Source organism: Molossus molossus, unplaced genomic scaffold, assembly GCF_014108415.1.
Source record: "Molossus molossus isolate mMolMol1 unplaced genomic scaffold, mMolMol1.p scaffold_m16_p_4, whole genome shotgun sequence".
Classification (NCBI taxonomy): Eukaryota; Metazoa; Chordata; class Mammalia; order Chiroptera; family Molossidae; genus Molossus; species Molossus molossus.
In genome coordinates, this window is record NW_023425377.1 from 39,098,523 (window position 1) to 39,117,810 (window position 19,288).

At 51.7% G+C, this 19,288-nt stretch overlaps 1 protein-coding gene across 10 annotated transcripts in view; it reads left to right on the forward strand.

Annotated features, from left to right (window-relative positions):
* The window catches only part of LOC118616024 (core histone macro-H2A.1), an 81,184-nt gene extending 66,423 nt beyond the window's left edge, over positions 1 to 14,761 (forward strand). For 6 of the 10 annotated variants that reach the window (XR_004956518.1, XM_036241358.1, XM_036241355.1 and 3 more), the window contains 3 exons: positions 3,526 to 3,615; positions 6,142 to 6,316; positions 13,995 to 14,761. Coding sequence is in view for 9 of the 10 variants with exons in the window: in XM_036241358.1 (XP_036097251.1) it covers positions 3,526 to 3,615; positions 6,142 to 6,316; positions 13,995 to 14,160 (431 nt within the window). In the remaining variant the exon portion in view is untranslated. Of the gene's footprint in view, positions 1 to 3,525; positions 3,616 to 6,141; positions 6,317 to 13,994 lie in introns of those variants that run through there. The other 4 variants (XM_036241356.1, XM_036241357.1, XM_036241362.1 and 1 more) reach the window with 2 other exon arrangements.
* Positions 14,762 to 19,288: the final 4,527 nt, after the last annotated feature.

Here is a 19,288-nt window from a genome sequence, read left to right on the forward strand (position 1 = left end):
ATGTTTCTAGTAAGGGCAGAGGTGAGGTCATCCTGGAGGACGTGGGAGGCTCGGTGTTAGTCAGTGTCCTGGACATGAGGTGCAGCAGTGTAGCAGTCTGGCGGTCCAGCTGTCTCGTGTCAGCCTTGCTGGTCACAGTCTGCCCTAGCCACTGTGCTTTGGGCTAATTGCTCTCCTGGGCGTTTTGAATTTCTGACATGGATGGAAAGACAAACTGGACAGAAAGTCAGGATTCGCCAAGTCGGCAGGCCAAAATGAAACCAGGCTGTAGGTAATTAAACTTCCCTTTGACAAGATGTTGGAGTAGTTTAAGAGCTCCTAAGTCAGGCAGCTTAGGAAAGAGATACTTCTTTCTTAACCAAATGAATACTTGGTGGGAGGGAAATACTTATTTGGAGGAAAAGAAATAAGCAGCTAAGAACTTACCTTTCAGCCAGGAGTGACTAAGGCCTGGGCTCATCCTGCCATCCAGGACTTTTAGTGAAATGGAAATTATGAAACTTCCTTGGTAGAAGGATCTCGCCTTGGCCTGGGGAGAGGAGAGTTGCTGACCCGCTGGGCAGTGAAAGCTCTTTGCTCAGCAGGATGAGCCACACCGGGGGTAGAGCTGGAGGCTTTGAGAAGGTCACAGGCTGTCAGCTGTCACCCCACCCCAGCCCTTCCTAAACAATGACAGTGGCAATCCTTTCCACTCTGCCTGCTTGTCCTCAGCCTACTGATACGCACAGAGGAAACACATGGTAGCCACAGTGACATGTAAGTAACTAGGGTTCAAGAGCTTGCCCAAGGTCATGTCACTCACTGACACTGTCACAGCTGGAAAAGAACCTCAGAAGGTCCAGACATCCTGCCTGGCTGAGGCCTGAGGAGGAAAGACTGTGCCAGGATCCAAACCCAGGTCTTTGAAAGCCACCTCAGTGCTTTTTCTCAGCGAACCAGTCCAAACTAGTACTGAACCCAGATTTCCTTTATAATACCAAACCAATGATCAACCAGATTCATGTGTGCTCTCAATTGGTTCCAGCTCCCACTTTGATGTGTGAGAGGGGAAATGAGGAAGCTAGGATGTAATCACTCCACTTCTCACATTTGGTGTGAACTCCTGAGCCCCAAGACTGCTGGAAGAAGGAATGCGAGTGCAGGAATGCTTAGCCCCAGTGATTAACTTGACCCATCAAAGTTCTTTCTAACAGTGAAATAGACCACAGGCTTAGCCTGACATTTGTCCAAGCCTAAATTTTCGCTTAGGCTGTTTTGAACACTGATACTTATGCCTGCTTTCTAAGCATGAAATAATGTTCTTGTTCTCATGGGAGTAACACATGTTTATGCTTGGGGGCAAATAAGCCAATTGCTTTATGATTAACCCTGAAGTTAAGCCTAAAAAGCAAGAGTCTTACATTAAGAGTGTTGACAATATAGCTGCAATGGGCCTGTTTCTTGTTAAAAAGTACCTGTGTGTCTACATGAACATGTGCATACGTGTGTGTGTAGGAGTTGAGTCCTGACGGGTGGATTGCCTGCAATCTAGGGTTCCGTTTTTAAGTTTGGGCATTAAGTGTATTTTAACTTGCAAATTTCACTTCTAATTAAAGTAAGATTTAATTACAAGTAAAAATTTTAAAGTAAACACTCTTCCTAAGATAAAACACCTTTAATAGTAAATCAGCCCATTTTCTTAAGAAATATTTTGTATTTTAGAAAGGAGTTGGTAGTATTAATGAATACAGTACTGATTTTATTTTCCCTTCCAAATTTCTCAGCTCTCTCCAAAGAGCAGATAGGATGGAGAGTGAGGACCTGCAATAGTCCTGCCTAGAGCGCATTTGTTCTCTCCCTCGAGCAGGAGACTGGGTTGGGAAGGAAGGCTAGCCCAGGTACAGCCAGGCAGCAGCATTTGGGACCAGTGGATTCATTTATCTCAGTTGCATGGATATTTCAGGTGAACCTGTAAGCGAGCCTCCCTCACCTGGGTTGTATCCTCAAAGCCTCCACTTCTTGGTGGGTGGGGTCTTGAGCCACAGGGCCAAACCTGCTCCCTCAAGCCCGTTCAGCCACTGTCTCTGATGCTGAGCTTTGTCAGAAACACACAGCAGTTGCCACCTCTGACGCCTACTTCACAGCTTTCCAAAACGGGAAGGCTTGGGGGACGTCTGGGCTAATGAGGAGGGACGCTGGATCCCACTTCAAGGATCCACAGTTAATCTCTCTGAAAGCCAGGCCTCCTCCTAGACAGCTGAGAGCTCCCATGGGTGACAGCCTGCTGGTCACGTTCGTTTACACACCCCAGACTTCCTAGTCAGTGTCTGCCATTAACCCTGGGGTGGTCTTATTGGTGACAGTGCCCATAAGACACCTGATTTTCCTTTTAGACACCTCCTGGGGTTAGTTCACCCCTCCAGAACAAGTATTCAAATGAGGCATATTTCTTTAAGAAAATCAGCCCTAGTCATTCCAGGGCAAACCCAGAGAGAATTTGGGCTGGTGCATTCTGATGCACCCTGACCGACCCCCAGAATGCGTGAGATGTGCTTTGAATTTTCCAAGACAAATGGTGAATCTTAAGGGGAGTATTTTGTCCTCTTGTGAGGAAAAGTACTTTAAAATGTACAAAACTGAGGAATCAGAGCTTAAGGAAGACCGAGACCCCATTCTGGCTGCTTGCTATCCCACACGAGACATTTAACTCACAGACCTTATTGGTGTTGGGATCTTGTTTGAGAGCTTGGCTTTCATAGCACAAACTGATTAATTATCAAGTACCCTAATGCACAAGAAAAAGTGCTTCCGCCCCTATTGGATAAAAGAAAAGCTTCTGATCCTGAACAGCATGTCATCCTCCTCTCCAGACTTTTACATAGCACACGTTCATCTCTAAGCTCTGCTTCTGATGTTGCTCTCTCCTTTACCTGAAATGACTCTAAGTCATAAGTGTGATTAAGGAAATTCTGTCTGAGGCCATTCTTTTTTTTTTTTTTTTTTGTATTCACATACATCAAAGCTGCAAAATAGGAACTAAGCATGGCAATAATGCTGGTCCAAAGGTGGCCAAATCGGAACGCGTTCTTCTGGGCCTGCTGCCAAGAGGGAGCTTGCTGATGGAAGCATGGTCTGCTTCTTCTAAAACCTCCTTATTTGGGGGTTCTCCCCAGAGATAGAGAAGAAAATTCAGGGGAGGTATCAGCCTTGGAAGCCATCTGGTTTCTCGCGCCAACAAAAAGCACGTAGGAGAGGCGTGCTCACAAAGAGCAGGCATCTCTCATTTCTCTCACATCTCTGGCTCGTCCAGGATCTCCTTAGTCATCCCCAAATAAGGGTTTGCGTGCCAGAGTGGTAACTGGTCGATGGTGAACCCCTTCTGAATCTCACTCTTGTGACTCAGCGGAGGCTTAGCTCCTGTTTTGCAGCCATATGAAAATTAGCTGGTCAGATCACATAAAGTATGTAGTCGCCTGACATGCTAAGTGTCTGTGTGTGCCCTGAGGCATCCGAATGGCAACCTGAGCTTGCCCTGTCCTTGTCTAGGAAACACGCTGGAGAAGAAAGGTGGCAAGGAGTTTGTGGAAGCTGTTCTGGAACTCCGGAAAAAGAACGGGCCCTTGGAAGTAGCTGGAGGTAAGGTCAGGGGCTTGGGCATGTTTGGGTGGCCATGCAGATTCAGGGAGACCATTTTATGAGACAGCTTGGGAGTCAGTACACACGCGTGTCTGAGATGGAGTTGGGGAAGCCCGTTGGCTTTACAGCTTAGACTTTGTCACATGCAAATTGTCAGGGGAGCTTAAGAGTTGTGAAAATTGCCTGCCCATTGTTTTTTCTTTATTACTTAAAATAGCTTGATGTCAAATTTTAAGGAATTATAGAAGCCAAGTTTGGCAAAGTGAAGATCTGAGAATTAGAGAGAGTGCTACCAAGCCATCTGCAAAACTGCTGTTGAGAGATGCAAGTTAGTCAGCCATCTGTGTTTTTAATGGGAAAATATAAATGCACGTTTCTCACCGCCAGTGACACCTTTCCTGATACAGGGGGCGTCTGATGTGGGGGGAAGCAGTGCTAGGAACTTTGGAGGCAGAGTACCTGCCACTGTTGCCAGCCTGGATTTTGGAATTGCAGGTAGATGGAAGGCCTCCCGAAGGCCTGGCTCAGCCCGTAGCTGTACAAGGGGAGGCCGTTCCCTTTCTCTTTTGGGTTCTGGTTTCCCCTCTCACCAGATGGTCCTCAGTGCCCCTTTTGTCTTCAAGTCCTGTTTTTAAAATGAATCTTAATTAAATACTGGCATCAACAATCACTGTGTCCACACAAGTCCTTTCTCAGAGGTCTAGCAGTCATATCCCTTTTTCCCCAGTGACTGCATATGACCTGCCAGCCTGGGCTGGTCCTGGGGCTGGTAGGGATAAGAGGGTGTCAGTCCCTCTGCTGCTTTGTGCCTTCACCTCTGTTCTGCCAGTTGTTTTGCTTACAAGGGACATGGCATTGCGTGGGGGCACAGTTATCAAGCTCTACCGGAAACAAGGGAGGGCACACACAGCACCACCCGCGCGGCTGGGCCGGGCCTTTCCGCAGCCCCATCCCGGCACTTCTCCGAACCAGCCTGGGCCCTCCCACGGGTGCTGCCTGCTCCAGACTCAGCAAACCCACTACATTTAGCATGGCTAAAAGTATATTTGCTTGTTTTAATAACAAAAACACACTTTGTTCTTGATTTTAAGATTCAGTTTTACTCAGTGGTCAGAGCGTCAGCCTATGGCCTGAAGGGTCTTTCAGGGGCACATGCCTGGGTTGCAGGTTCCATCCTCAGCTGGTCGGGGTTGTGTGGGAGGTAACCAGTCAGTGTGTCTCTCACATCAGTGTTTCTCTGTCCCCGTCCCTCCTTCCTACTCTGTCTACAAATCAATGGAAAAATATCCTCAGGTAAAGATTAATGAAAAAAAAAAAATTTTTTAGGAAAGGTTTTAAATTAGAAAGATAAAACATACCCCTGCCCCACTGTCCAAAGATAATCATTGTTAACATGTTTCTCTCCAGCGGTAATTTAGCTGTGACGTCTCACGTGGACAGACCAATGAAACACCCCATCTGAGGTTTCTGTAGGTCAACACTTCAGCCCAGTTAGTAGCGCCAAGACACAAACACACCCGTGCCTCTTGGTTCAGAGCCGTTTCTATTGCACTGTCAGGCCCAACCCACAATTCACTATTTTCCAGTATCTACTAGTGACACAACCTAACAACCCATACCCCTTGGATGGTGCTGATGCATGCCTCACAGAATTGGTTCAGGAAACACTCGATCAAACCCCCAGGTGTGGCTGTCTTTCTGCCATGCGGTGTGGGGACGCATGTGCTCCTGTGCAGAAGCACAGCAGGCAGCGCTCACCAGCCCTTGGGACCTAGAACCACCTTCTCTGCATTGCATCTGTGGGGACAGGAATCCTGAAACGTGTGCTGGGAGACACCGGCTGGCTTGTTCCATTTCCTGATGGGTAGCAGACCCAAGGCTGGTGTCTGGATCTGACAAGGGGCAGAGATAGAGAGCAGGTTTGTTGTGGAAATGTGTAGCTGGAAAGAGGCCCCTCTTCACGCAAAAGAAAATAGTTCCATCCTAGAAACAGCCTAATTCTGTCAAAACTTAATAGTCAGGGAGAAGAATAGGGCAGCAGCCCTGCTAGTTAGGTTGCTTTCCTCATAAGTTTTCCTGAACTGTGTCTGGGACCCTTACAGGTACATTCTAATTATATATGCAGACGAAAAGGGGTTCAAGACCCTAAGGGCAATTACTTTGAGGCTGCAGACATTCAGACACAGTTGGTCAAGTTAGATGGTTAAGCTCTGCCTTCTGGGACGGTGGAGGAAGGGCTTACTACAATCTTGGCTAGAATTCCTGGTGGTGATGCAGCCAGTGCCAGCTTTCCAAGGCTGGGTCTTGGCTTGGCCTCCCCCAGTGAGAACACTAACGGATGAGCAATTCCCAGCTCGAGCTTAGTTGGAATCCCAGCTTGGCAGGCAGCTGCAGCACTCCCTGGACACGGGCCTGCAGAAGGCCCGGGAAGATGCGCTGTAGCTGGAGAGTAGGTCTGTGTTTGGCGTCCAGTGCTGTGCACTTTGCCGCGTGCCAAACTCACTGTTCCTGTCTTGTCCCCTCCAGCTGCTGTCAGTGCAGGACATGGCCTCCCCGCCAAGTTTGTGATCCACTGTAACAGTCCGGTCTGGGGTGCAGACAAGTGTGAGGAGCTTCTGGAAAAGACAGTGAAGAACTGCTTGGCCCTGGCAGATGATAAGAAGCTGAAGTCCATTGCATTTCCCTCCATTGGCAGTGGCAGGTAAGGGCACCAACTTGTTACCATGGCAGTCATGGGTGTATTTCTCCACATATTTAGCCCATCATTGTGGCGCTCTGACTATGTACAAGGTCACCCGAGGCTGCTTTCAAGCACTGGCTGTAATCTAGGGCAACAGAAGTAAGAAATGGGGAAGAATACAGATATCGAGTACTGGTGAGGGACAGTGAGAGAGGAAGGCTGAGGACAATATAGAACTTCTGTTCGGATAGCAGGTGTCATCATAGAGGGTAACCTCAGAGCGTACAGGGGCCGTCAGAGACGGTGGCTCACAGAGTGACTCGTGGAGGACACGAAGACTGAGGTGGGTGGGAGGACAGAGTAGGTGTGGGTACAGGGATCTGATTGAAGGAGTGCCCTCCCAGAGCCAGTCTGGCTGTTACAGTTTTGTCCCCAAACCACAGCACTCTGGGCAAAGCTTTCTATCTTTTCTCAAGAGTCCTTCACCTCCCAGCCCTGCTTGCTCTGCCTCATTGCCCTGGAGGTCACAGGGCCTGATGGAACTGAGTGGCAGCTTCTGAGAGTGAAACAGGGTGGGCCTACCCCTCCTCCCAGCCCCGCCTTATCCCCAGGTGGCTCACCGAGGCTGTGAGCAGCAGCACAACTGCCCCTCAGACGTCACACAACTCAGAGAGCCAGCACCAGAAGGGTGTCATTCTTGAACAGCTGATGGTGCAGGCATGGTAGCAACAACCAAACCACCCCACCTCCCAGGTTGTACACCCCACATGCCAGCAAGTGGTCATCAGGTTCCTGCTCTCAGAGCAACACTACACTCTGGGGTGGGGTCAGGTCTGGAATCGAGTTCTGGCTTCGCCACTGACCACCTGAGTAATGGTACATAAATTGACCCCTACTCTGAGTCCAAATCCCTACTCTGAAAAACAGGTATAGTAACCCATCACGTGGCATCCTAGGCCTGCTCTGGAAATGAGGGAGAGGGCCTTGAGAACCCACGTCACCAGGGTCCTCCCTGCAGAGGCGAAGGCTCTGGAAGGTTTGCTGTTTGGCTGGGCATTGAGCAAAGGAAGTCAGGGCTCTGCAGAGGCAGTCGGCTGCCATCAGGTACCAGCGTCAATTCAGACCTTATTTTTTTTTTTTACACAAAATGTTTTTGTATCAGAGCATAAACAGCCAGCTTCTCCAACCTTCCCACCTTCCACAGAAGATCTGTTCTTTGACACTGCACTGCTGTGTGACCTTCAGTAAATGAATCACCCTCTCTGTCCCTAGCCTGCCTTATCAACGAGGCTATGAGGACTGCCCTTCCTTACAGGCAGTTCTGAGGTTCAGTTAATTAGTGCTTCAGAGGCACTTTGATCTACTCTGATGAAAGGTGCTTCTGGAGAGAGAAGCAATAGGAGCCATTATTGGAGGTAATAATTTCATGTTCTTTCATATGGCTATTGGGAAATTTCTAATTGAAGCATAAAAGTAATTCTCATAAAAGAGCATCTGTTATTACAAACTTATTTACATTTTTCATGGAGTAAAAGTTTTAAGAAATAATCAATTGAAAGCTTTTAAGAGGGTGGAATTCCTAAGGTAAGCACATGTGCACAGCCGCCCGGCCACATCTGCCAGGCAGACCTGCCCCACAGCACCGTGCACACAGCCGCCCTCTCTTTCATGAGTGAAGAATGGGATTACCCCAGAGCCGGCCAGTAATCACAGTGGGTTTTAGGAGGGGAAATAAAACAGCTTGTTTGTAGCATCCAGTGTCTCTGGCATAAAATTCATGTTGGAATTAAAATAATATAAATGCAAACATGTTGGTAAAGTGGGCTCACTTTCTCTCAACCTGGGCCCAGTGTCCCAGGCAGATGGAGGATGACAATGACCTATACTCCCTTCCTCCAGCCCATCAGCCCCCAGACCAATCTCAAAGCCACTGGATATAAATGAGAGCTAGGGGTGTAATCCCAGCCTCGGGAAGCCACCTCTGGCATCTGGACATCCTGTCCTTGGGCATTTGGTCACAATATTTATGGATCCCTCCACTCCCTCAGCTCTGTTTGACATTAGGGAGCGACCCCTTTCCGGAGGGGCAATCTGTAGGGAATAGCTAGTTTGGGGCTTTGATTAAACTCTCCTTAGGTTTATGAGCCTGAAAGGAAAGCCAGTTTGTCTTTTCAAGCTACTGTTTATGGTATTCACGGAGCCCTGGGCACTGTGCTAACCCTTCCCTGCATTCTCACAACAGCCTGCAAGGTGCGCACTGTTTCCATTCATTCCACTCACAGGCCAAGAACGGGAGCTTTGCAGGGTTAAGTCACTCACGTGCAGTCACACAGATGGCACCTGGTGGGGCCACACTGCCTGGAGGCCGTTGGTTGCAGTGCTCGTGGTGTTAGGCACGCGGAGCCCCTGCCTCCTGGCCCCATTGGTCCACAGACCCACCTCCTCGCGACCTGCTGGAGTTGCCCCACGGCCTGCCCTCTGTGTGAGTGGGTCTCACCACTGGGAATCCCCTGACCTGCTCAGGCATGAGCCTCAGAGGAGAAATATAAAGGACAGAAACCAACTGAATTAGGAAGAATTACTTGTTAATCCCAATCACATGAGTCCTGGAGTGAGAGAAGGTAAAGGACTCGTGGGGTTGTGCTGCCTGGGCCACTCTCTAGCTTTGGGGGACAGAGGCCCCATCATCTCCTGCTCCTAGCTGAGGACCCTGATGGCCTGGTCTTTACCTCTGCCTGGAGTGGCCTCTGGCTGGGGCAACTTCACATAGGCAGTTACTCAAAGCCAGACAGAACATGGAAAAATGGGGGGACTCGGGATCTCAGTGTGAGAGACACCTAATCCTAGCAGAAGAGTGTCCACACAGGGTGACATTTTCCCCACATCATCCAAGCTTTCAAGATTTACAGATCTACCATCTCCCAAATAGCTAAGACAAGTAGACAGGTGGACTGGCCCAGCAAGAAGACTAGATTCCATCTAAAATTCACGTTTCTCCTGCCCAGCCTTCAAGGGCAAGCTCCCAGTCTGTCTCACCCAGGAATCCATGTGGATTTACCCCAGGTACAGCCTCTCCCCACAGGTGCCTGATTGGCCTGCTCAACACAGCTCTGGGCCTGGATTCCCCTGGGCCTGCCTTGCCCAGCCCTGGAGGGTAAGCCCACCAGGAGCAGGGGTCCTTGGTGACGCCCGACACAAGGAGCGGGGTCTTCTGTGAAGTGGCCTACAAACCCAAGTGTCTGCCGTCCAGATGGGATGGTGAGATGAGCAGCCAGTGTGTCCCCAGCCATCACTGAGCAGGCTGACCCCAGAGGGCACCAGACAGAGCCCATGGGGTCCCCTTGTCCCAGTCTAGGGGAACTAAGGCTCCAAGACACGTAGGAAAGGCTGTCTCGGACATAGCGGGAGGGACTTCAGGGGAAGCTCGGACATCTCTCCTTAGTCTGCTCAAGGCGAGGCCAAGAAAAAAAGGTCCGAGTTAAGGTCAGCTCTGTGCAGGGTGTGAAGCACTCGGCCGCAGAGAACCTAAGACACATGCCGGAGCCACAGCTGCTGGGTCAGGCTGAGGGGGAAGATGAAGGGGTGCCTCTCGGGGGCAGCGGCGTCCACATCACCGCCATCATGGTCATCACCGCCATCATGGTCATCACCATGTGTACCATTGAGGTACCTGTTTTCCAGTAGAGAAGACTATTGCTTAAAGAGGCCAACACCCCTGTCAAGTCAGATTCAGACCTGGGTCTGACCCTGGGCTGTAAGCCCGTGTTCTCACTTGCTCTGCTGTGTTTCAGAGGAGGTGGCATCGGGCCTCACCCAGAAGGCAGACATGCGGCAGAGGACAGAGCAACTGTCCCAGAGGCAGCAGGCCTGGGAGGGAGACGCTGTAGGCGAGCAGCTCTCGGAAGCTGGGCAGTGCCACATCAGGGAGCCCTGCCTGGGCCCTGGCCCTGCCTTGGCGTGCCAGCAGGCACGGCCAGCAGCCCTCCCAGAGGACTGGTATCGTAGACCTGGACGGCAGCTCTCTGGGGGCCTGATGCCACATTTTCAGCACAGGGTAACTACAGTGACAGCAGCGGTCACCCAGTCACAGCTGTCCCAGGGCCTGGTGGGGAGGCAGTTTTCTACTGCGTGCCTTTAGAAAGACCTTCAAGACACCCCCCGCCCCCCTTGACAGAGATCACTATTGATCAAGGACTCGGTGCATCATCGTGTTCAGTCCTCACAGCCTCCTAGATTACTGAGCCCCCTTCGCCAGACGGGGCAACAAGGCCCAGAGACAGGGCCCAAGCTCAAACCCTGTGTGGCTCCAGGCCAGCCATGTGCCACAGCTGTCCCAGCTCGAGGGCGCAGGGCTCTGTGTGAAGCACTCTGAGGACATCTACGTGCACACTCCATTTGTTACACACACTAACTGTGGCCGCTGGGAAGCAGTTTGGGGCCTCGCCTGAAAATGTTGGGAAAGCTGCACCTCCATCCCTGGCAGGCAGTGTCCACTGCTGGGATTCTTCCTGGGCTGCGGCTCTGTAGCAGAGGAACAGGTTCATCGACAGGACGTTTCCTGCAAACAAGTCAGACTCACAGTCCCCCAACAGCCACCCTGAAGAACAAGGCCAGACCAGCCCACACTCCCCTGATAGTAGGGCGTGCAGGTGTGGGCACTGTGCCTCTACATCCTTTGACCCTTCCTGTCTCCCCATTTGCAGGCTTTTCGCCTTTTGGCCCACCCTGCGAGCTCAGTAGTAAAGTCCATGCTGGCTCCGGGTGGAACAGTGGCTCCCGGAGGGTGGTCTCCACACCTGCTGGGCAGAGCCCAGCAACCTTCATCTCCATAGGCCCCCCTCCATCCTGACACGGGCTGATGGGCTGATGTTGAAGACCATTGACAGAGGGGACAGGAAAGGCATCTCCTTGCTGAGAGTTGCACAGCCCTTCCCAAGGGTCCCAGGCAGAGGAATAGAAAGCTGTAGGAGAAAGTCTGTCTGCAAGTTCTGGGTACAGGCGGGGGGATTGGCATGTGTGTGTTGCCCCAGGGAGACCTTATCAGTGGACACCAGAGGCCACACACCAGACTGCTCCTCAGGGCAGGTCCACAGGCCCTCACTTCAGCCAGCTCACCTGTGCAGGTATGAGGCAGGAGGGCACCCTCACTAGGGAGCGTGGAGCTGGGGAGCATGGTCTTGGGCTTCCAGTGCAGAGAGCAGTGCCTCACAGCTCCCCTAGCCACCCGCCAGGCCGTGTCCACAGACAGCTAGGGCGGGTCCAAAGGCCTCAGAGACCTGGGACCAGCACAGGCTGCTTCCAGGATGGGCCGAGCTCCTGTGCTGCTGCAGCCTCCGGACACACCCCACTCCTGTCTGGCCACTGGCTGCCTCTTCCTCAGGCTTTTCTCACCAGGATGAACTAACGGGATCACTGTCATCTGACCAGGCCTTCAGGCAACAGCTGTATTTACAGCAGGAAAATAAACATTTGCTGTTTGTGAGACACTTAAAATGAGCCCTTATTCCAATGACGCTGTGACCTTGTGTCTGCACACCGCCCCCCAAAAGCTGGCCTGGGCCCCCTGTCAGGAGTGGGGCTGGGTTAGGGAGGGAAGCCCCTATACTCCCATGTACTCCACAGGGGGGAGTTGGGCTCCCCATAACACTCATTTGCACGCATGCCCCTGAGAACACGCTCACCACAGAGATACTCCCCAAACACAGAAGGCTGAGGTGACTGCCCACCATGGGTTTTGTTTTTTTTTTATCCTCAACTGAGGACATTTTTCCTTTTTTTTTTTGTTGTTGTTGTTGTTCGGATAGAGTGGGAGGGAGAGAAAGAGAAACATCGACGTGAAAGGGACACATCGAGTGGTTGCCACCCACACGACCCAACCAGGGCCAGGGACAAACTGCAACCGAGGTACATGCCCTTAGCAGGAACTGAACCCGGGTCTCTCTGGACCGCAGGCCGACGCTCTAACTGCTGAGCCCCACCAGGGCCCCACCATGGGTTTTGTTCCAGAAAACCTGTCCCCTGTGCTCGACTCCTGTGAGAATAGGCAAGGCACCTGTGCCAGGTATGGAGAGAACAGCTTCAGCTTGACAATCCCGGAGTGGGGAAGGATGAGGGGAAATGACATGCCACATGGGGTGCCCACCTCTCCTCACTTCCTGCGCTGTCCCCACCACCCTTCATCCCAGCCCAGCTGTTGGTCACCTGACTCTGGTGGTAGAGAGTCCCCAGGGTCTCGAGGGAAAGCTGTGCCTGTCTGACACTGTGCCCGAACAGCTCGGTCTGTGCAGCCTCCGACCCGTCCCACCGCAGTCGTGTGCCGGCTGTTGCGGTGTGCCTCGTGGCTGAGGGCAGCCACCTGTGTGTGGAGGAGCTCTGACTGGGTGACACTGGGAGCATGCAGTGGGTGAGGCCTCTGTCTTGTAAGAATAAGTGTCACCCCTAAAGCACCCAGAAGTTACTAGGGTTCTGTCATCAAGCTGGATGAAGCCCTGTTTGAATAAAAGCAAGTCACAAGAATGGTTTTCTCCTGTGCATCCAAAATGCTCCAAGCACTGACTGTAGCATGAGTGTGACTCCCCAAGGGAAGCAGCTGAGGGGGTCACTCAGTGGGTGAGGCTAGGAGTGCTCCAGGAAAGTCTCACCTGGTGGCAGGTACCCAGTCTGAGGGAGCATTCAGCTTAAACTGGAAGCTGGCCCAGCACTGTGGGTACCAGCAGATCCATAGGCCCAGGCAGATTGAAGACTAGATCTGCTGATGAACAGAGAAATCCTCATGAAAACCAGCCCCACACTCTTACTCTCAGTATCCTTCACACACCAGGGTAAGGGATGTGAATCCAGGACCAAAGGCTCCAACGTGTTCCTTCCTCTAGACTACGCTAGTTGCTACATTACTGCCACTGCCCCCCAGGGCCCTGGGCCCTGCATCTGCAGTGTTGACCAAAAACAGCCTCAACTCCCATAAAGCAAGGACCCCGATTTCAATCCTTGATTAAGTTCTGCCTCCCCCCTCCCCCCAAATTGCCACATGACATTTACTTTCAGTGGAAATGCATGTGGATTCACACCAGTCTGGCTTGGGGACTTGGATGCTGTTCCTGGAGTTGAAGAACCCACTTGCCCAGAGTTGTTTCCCTGCACCCACAGCTCCCTGATGCCCTGGCCCTTAGGGGTGGCACAGGCTACTGTGTGCTAGGAGCAGGTTCCTAGTCAGCAGCCCAGCACCCGTGAACCTAGTGGCCAGTGTGAAGGGCATGACCTATCTACTTGTGTGGATGGAGGCAAGAGCTTCCTGGAGAAGCTCCAGCCTCCAGTCGTCCTCGGGGGCTGAAAGCCACAGGCAGACCTTGAGTGCCTGGACTGTGTCGCAAGCCACATGCTAGTCACAGTGATGCTGGGAAAGGAAACACGGGGGCCCCCACTGCCTTGGGGGGCTTAATGCACACTACAGAACAGAACCCAGACCCTGCCCACTAGCTCACTGCTTCTCAGAAGACCTCTGGCATTCCTCCCGCGCAGAGACTGCCCTGCGGGTCGCAGCTCTGCGCCCACTTGTCCTTGCCTCCTCTGATCCTGCCTGCGCACGAGCAGCCACAGGGCCCAACACGAGGCATCCTGGAGGGTGGAGGGGGGTGGGCAGCAGAGGTCCCAGTCCCGCTGTGGTCTCCCTAGTGCTGAACCCTCGTTCTCTGTCTGACAGGAACGGTTTCCCGAAGCAGACAGCAGCTCAGCTGATTCTGAAGGCCATTTCCAATTACTTTGTGTCAACGATGTCCTCTTCCATCAAAACAGTGTATTTCGTGCTTTTCGACAGTGAGAGTATAGGCATCTACGTGCAGGAAATGGCCAAGCTGGACACCAACTAGGCTGAAGAACTACAACTGGCCGCATCGTCCCCCTGCCTCCAATTTGAAAGAAAGAAAGAAAGAAAAGAAAAGAAAAAATACCCTTCACTCCTTCTGGGAGGCGGGAACCCTTTCATTTTCAATTTTGCTCATCTAGGGAAAATAAGGTTTTGGTTTCCAGTTTAATTGTTTTCGATCTTCTAAAATGTTTTTACGTTAGCACTGATAGTTGGCATTACTGTTGTTAAGCACTGTGTTCCAGACTGTGTCTGACTTTAGTGTAACCTAGGAGATTTTATTGTTTTATTTTAATGAACTCCTGCTTGACGCAGACAGCAGGGAGAGCCGTGTCCGCCACGGGGCGGGGCCAGGAAGCCCGTGTGTAACCGTGTGTCGTGGTGCTTTACTGTACACCAGTGGCGTTCTTTTTACTACGATGTTCCTTTTCTCCCCTCAAGAAGAAGAATCATGACTGTGCCGCAGACTTAATTTTTGTTTACTTGTTGTCTTAATGATGGATTTCAAAATGAAAGATTTAAAAGGCAGAGCAGAATCTGTTGTCCTTAATTATATTTGCAATTTGGAATTTGTGTGAGTTGATTTAGTAAAATGTTAAACTGTTGTTTGGCATGTTTCAAGTTATTATGCCCTTGGGCCCGAAGTCTGCTTTTCTCATCACAGGATGGGGTCTTGAGAGGAGCAGCCCACCCCCAGGCAACATCTCAGTGGCCACTGCGGTGGGGGCAGGGTGGAGGAAGGGGCGTCCCTAACGGCTGGTAGAGGGAGTTCATGTGAAGTCTCTCCTTTCATCCTTGGGTCACGGGCAGTGGTGTTATCCCCATTTCAGGGGTGAGGAAGCAGATACACTGAAAGGGTGGCAAGTGGGAGGCTGGTACCAGGGTCCAGGTGTTCAGACTAGGAGCCCAGCTCTCTGCTGCCACCCACCCACTCCTGCCCGTCTCTGGCTCATGGCTGAGCCCAGTGCCCCTGGCCACTTGCCAGATGGGGTTACAGCAGCCTCAAGACCTCTGCCACAGCTGTGCTGGGCCTGTTATTCCTATAGGTCGGGGTCCCTGGTGTCAGGAGCTTTCCAAGGGCAAGGTGCCACCACCAAGATCCCGAAGATGTGCTTGTGCATGCCTTCCCCCAGCTGTGGGTGTTTAGGGATGTGGGTTGTGGAGAAAGAGTCCAGAGTAGCTCAACTCTATTACCTAAACTCAGCAAAACAGTCTGCTTCAAAATGTACGTTTGCCTTCATCTAGATTTGCCCAAAATGCACAGAAGACTGCTTCTGTCTGTTTAGAAAGAAACATGCCTGCTTCCAAACATGCCGGGGGTGTGCAAAGGGTCATTTTCCTGTCCAGACTGTGCCTGAGGAACTCAACACAACCGACCTCGTCAGTGAAAAGGCTACTACTCCTGCCCTGGCTGGTGTGGCTCAGTGGTTACAGCATTGACCCACAGACCAAAGGGTCACAGGTTTGATTCCTGGTCAAGGGCATATACCTGGGTTGCAGTTTGATCCATGGCCCCGGTCATGTCTCTCTCACATTAGTGTGTATGTCTCTCTCTCCCTCCCTCCCTCCCTCCCTCCCTCCCTTCCACTCTCTCTAAAAATCAATGTAAAAAATATTCTTGGACTACTTCTAACTCAAACCTGAAAGATGATTTCCCAGGTTTCTCCTAAATGCAAGGTGCTAAGACTTAAAAATGTTTTTACCAAGATCTTTTCTGGGATTAGATTACATATATCTATGTCTTCATTAGAAATCTGGTATTTTACTGCATCCCTGGACTGTGTTGAGTCCCTCATGGGCATCCCTTCATCTTGTCTTTGTGATAACCCCACAGGACAGGTCCTGTTATTGGAGCCATTTCACAGCTGAGTACACAGAGGCCAGGAGAGGTGAAGTGACTAGCCTGTGTATCAGAAGTGACACTACTAATCAGGGACCACCAGATTCAAACACAGAGATGCTGACCTGTGATGCAGGGCCCTGGGGGTACTCTAGTCAGCAACAAAAGAGAGTCCATTTGCCCTTGGTGGTACTTCTAACTCGGAGGCAGAAACACAGATGACACTGAGGTTTTAAGTGGCTTCTAGGTGAGTGGTTTCCCTTAGTTCTGGAGAAGGAACACCAGGGAAGCAAATCCTGTGTCTAGCGTGTCTCCACTAGATGGCGCCAAAAGGATTGAGAAGTACAAAAAGGACGCTGGCTAGTTTCTGCTCTTCCTGGTGTTCGCACAAAAGAATAAATTGCGTTGGTCAGGGTCTGCGTGAATTATTCACCACAATCACCTAAATGTTTCTAAACTTTCAATAATCCAATGTGCATTGTGCCTCTGAGCTGTGGGCTCCTTGAAGAAATTCTTTTCAATGAAACCGAGGGAGAGAGCCAACCAGCTGCCTGGGATTCCCATCATCTCCAAACCACCCAGTTCGTTTTGAAACTGGGATCAAAAATTGTTCTCTGATGTCAGCTTCATGTTTATGGGAAAAAGAAAACAGCTCATTACTTTAAAAACTAGTGTAGCTGCAAGGAACCACTTGAAATGCACACATGCCTCACTGTAATCAAAAGACAAGCTTGCAGTTAGTAGAATTTACCAAAAATGAAATGATTCTTTGAGGGGGAAGCCTGCAGGTTGTCGCCTGCCTCCCCTGTGCTTTGAGCTGTTTCAGAGGAGACTTGTGGTGAGTACCATGCAGCCGAGGCACTCGTCCTACTGCACTGCCAGTGTTCCCGTCCCCCAGCCCCGACCTTGGGTCATGCAACCCTGGCATCCCACCGCGGCACAAGGCAGACAGCATCTCCCTCCCGCCTCCACTCTGCACTTGCTTCTAAGAGGCAAGCCTTGCCCTCGGCAGCTGGGCTCTGCCCTGAGTAATCCAGATGATTACTGCTCCTCCATGAACCCCTGTGAAGGACATCCGAGGTCTGACATGCGCCATGGCTCTAACTAGGACTAAACTGACAGTAACAACTGTGTGTGCGCATACACACAGCAGTCTTCTGCACCCATCATTTCATCTACTTACGGCAGCTCTATGCAGTCGGCCACACGATCCCTATTTTATAGATAAAAACGACAACACGGGGAAGCATAAACTTCAAGATCACACAGCTATCGGTGGAGCTAGGATTTGAACCTAGCTCTCTGACTATAAACAGCTCTCCCACTCCCTCACCCTGGGGCTGGCTTCTCCTTTGGTGTACACCCCTAACCTTTGCTCCAGTTAGGCAGGGCCTCTTGTCTATTCACTGATAGGTGTCCTGTGTGGTTGGCCCTGGCAGCATAAACAGAACCTGTTGGAAGAGAGGCAAACAGAAAGTGTATTTAAAGCAATCCAGTGGCCACAAGGATTTATTGGGTCTTCCTATGAATGCAGCCTCAGATCAGGGCCTCTTACAAAGACTGGTGAGATACAGCCTCTGTCCAGCAGAATGGGAACTCAGAGAAGTCCTGCTGAATGGGCGCCCAGAGGAGGGAGTGTGCCCACCAGCTAGCGTGCTCAGGGTGGGTTTCTTGGAGCAGATAACCAAGAGCTGGACTTTGCAGGAAAGGTTGGAATGTTCTAGACTAAAAGAGCAAGGTGATAGGAGATACGTGGCAAGATGGCACCCAGGCATCTCAGCCCTGCCGGGGGAGCTTCCCCTGTCTGAGAACCCAGGTCTCACGCACTGTCCTGGCCTCTGCTCCCCAGCCTTGTCCCCAGCATGTGTGGAGCTGTCCACCCGTGGACCTGTTTACCTGGCAGAAATCCTCCCTCCTGTTCAGGGTCAGGTAGCTGTTTGGTCACAGCTCTCATTAGCCCTGACAGAGAAAAGAAGGCAAAACAAGAAAAGAAACTGGAGATGGGCAGTAATTTCTCTCTCATCCAGTGCCACCCCTCCCAGTGCCAGGGCCCCGGGATGCTCTGTGCTCGCACAGGCCTTTCCCAGAGGGTGGAAGAGCCGCTCGGCCAGTCAGTGCCAGCAGCAGGCACGCCTCTGGGCCCCTGATTTGTCACTGGAGCTGCACAGCAGTTGCCCTGAGCAGTCTGCTCTCTCTCATCGGAGGCTGGGGGTGGCCTGGCCGGCTTACTCATTAGCAACTTCTATGTTAAATGTTCACTGCCAGGTGCCACAGGCCAAGGTTATCTTAGGAGCTGGCCTTGGTGCCGCCTCGGAGTGATCAGCCTGCAGGCACTGGCAGTGGGGAGGGTTCTGGGCCCGCCAGGGGCTGAAAAAAGGGAAATGCTCCATGGCCAGGGGTGAGGCCCCTTTTCTTCTATTTATAACCTGGCCTGTTGTGTTTGCTTTTGGAGGCCCCATATCAAAATAATATCACATGACCCTCCTGAAAGGCAAGGCAATAAAACTGCTCAATCCCAGCCCCCATCACCGCCCCTCCATACACCACACAATCTATTTACAGCAAAGATGTGTAAATAGATTGGCCTTCCCCTGACCCCTAAAAACCAACCCGGCCGGGGCTGCTTTGTCAACTCTGAAAAGGAGTCTCAGAAACGCTCTCCACAGAAGGTACTTTCCTCCTTACTCTTCTTGCACCGAAGTGACTCCCACACCCAGACCCATACCCACCCATATACAGCCCACCCATGCTCATGCACAGCCACCCCTCCCGCAGCCATGCTCATGCACACCCACCCTTCCCACAGCCATGCTCATGCACACACACCCCTCCCGTAGCCATGCTCATGCACATACACCCCTCCCGCAGCCATGCTCATGCACACACACCCTTCCCACAGCCATGCTCATGCACACACACCCCTCCCACAGCCATGCTCATGCACACACACCCCTCCCACAGCCATGCTCATGCACACACACCCCTCCCACAGCCATGCTCATGCACACACACCCCTCCCGCAGCCATGCTCATGCACAGCCACCCCCCTCCCACAGCCATGCTCATGCACATACACCCCTCCCGCAGCCATGCTCATGCACACACACCCTTCCCACAGCCATGCTCATGCACACACACCCCTCCCACAGCCATGCTCATGCACACACACCCCTCCCACAGCCATGCTCATGCACACCCACCCTTCCCACAGCCATGCTCATGCACACACACCCCTCCCGTAGTCATGCTCATGCACACACACCCCTCCCGCAGCCATGCTCATGCACACACA